At 33.4% G+C, this 1,647-nt stretch overlaps 1 protein-coding gene across 1 annotated transcript in view; it reads right to left on the reverse strand.

The window, feature by feature from the left end:
• LOC109287247 (insulin-like growth factor 1 receptor) overlaps positions 1-1,647 on the reverse strand; it is a 47,086-nt gene that overhangs the window by 28,587 nt on the left and 16,852 nt on the right. Inside the window, exon 5 of the mRNA XM_019502193.1 lies at positions 1,395-1,462. Within this exon, the coding sequence (XP_019357738.1) occupies positions 1,395-1,462 (68 nt within the window). The remainder of the gene's footprint in view (positions 1-1,394; positions 1,463-1,647) is intronic.

Consider the following 1,647-nt stretch of genomic DNA (forward strand, 5'->3'; position numbering starts at 1 on the left):
GGTGGGAGGGGTGTGCGTAGGGGGCTGTGGGTATGGTGGATGGTGTCTGGTGGGGAAAGTCATATTTTGTTCATTTGTCCTAAAATTACTAGTTTTTGGGCTAAGCATCTGTGTAACAATTTCTAAGATACTTAAAATTAACATAGTATCATCACCAGATGTATGCATATTGTTGTGCATTATGGATTTATTACCATTGTCTGCACCCATGTAAAATGGCTAGCTATAATATTTTTGGTTGCTAAACAAGTAATTTTAAGAAAATGGAAAACTCCCAATATACCTTAATTCTTGGAATGGTTAAAAGAACTTACGCATGTTTTGTGTTAGTGGAAAAGATTACATATGCAAATAGATATAACTTGACTCAATATGAAGAAATATGGTGCAATATGAATCTTCTGTTAAGTTTATAAGTTGATCCGTTTGTGGTTTGGTATCCTTTAAATGTATATGTATATTTGTTAGTTGGTCATATATAAATGTCAAGCTTTCCCTTTCCCCTAGTCTCTACTAAATATATAGCATGTATGTTTAATTATCTATTTCGTAATACTTTGGTTTTGCTTTTTTATTGTATTTTACTTAGTTTATATTTTATGGGTTTTGTTGTTTTTGTTATTGTTATAATATGAAAATTAATAACTATAATTACAAAAAAAGACACTCCCAATCATAAATGCCCCAGACTGTGGGAAGTTCGAAGCTCACACCCAAAATTTGTTTCCTGGTTCTATTTTTTTTTAATTGTAAAGTGATGGATTTCAAGAGATGATCTGAAATAGTGTCAATGGGACAGAACTGCTAGCTGAGCAAAAGGGTTGGTTTTCGAGAGACCATTCATTTATGTGGCCCATTAAAAGGAAAGGTGAATGGGGAGGAAATTTTTTTTACCTGTATACAAACATTAGACAGGTAGATACATTAGTAGAAAGGTAAATAGACAATAAATCGATGGATGTGTTTATATATGTGTGTGCGTGTTATTACTGATAAACTATATGGTTAATGGCTATAAAGCTTGTCCTGCTGGAAATCCTGGAAACTGAAGTCCTTTGAAAGGTATTAACAATTACATAGAAAATGATGAACAAAATTCCAAATCAATTTTATATAAAAGTTGCAAACATATACCTTACTCCATCACATTTTTCCAGCAGTTTACTGATTTTAATTTAGTTCCAAGACTTTTTACAAACATAAGAGCCCAGTTAAAATCATTGTATGTTTTTATTTCATAAAGCTATGAGGGATCATTGTGATCATATGACTTCCTGTGTAACACAGGCACCAAGACTTTGTCTGCTAGATTAAAACAATTCTATTAATAGAGGAGATAAAGAAGATTCTCTTCCTAGAAGAGATAAAACAGTAACTAAGAAACAAACTATTACCTTCTGTTCAGTAATATCTTCACATTTGTTTAGAAATCTATTTGGTGCATCCCACTCTTTGAAGCTTCCTAGACAAATAAAAACAAATTGCAAAAATGAATAGGTCATGATTCATCTCTGACGTACACCAGCTCTGCACTAGGTTACATACATTTTTGTTGGTGGAGTTATCAGTAACTTGCACCAATCTAAGACAAAGTCATTTTCGACCTGGAGGGATGTGGGCAGTGGTGTCCCCCAGGGCTCGGTCCTC

The sequence above is a fragment of the Gavialis gangeticus genome, unplaced genomic scaffold, assembly GCF_001723915.1.
Source record: "Gavialis gangeticus isolate Ggan-Ray unplaced genomic scaffold, GavGan_comp1, whole genome shotgun sequence".
In the NCBI taxonomy this organism is placed as follows: Eukaryota; Metazoa; Chordata; order Crocodylia; family Gavialidae; genus Gavialis; species Gavialis gangeticus.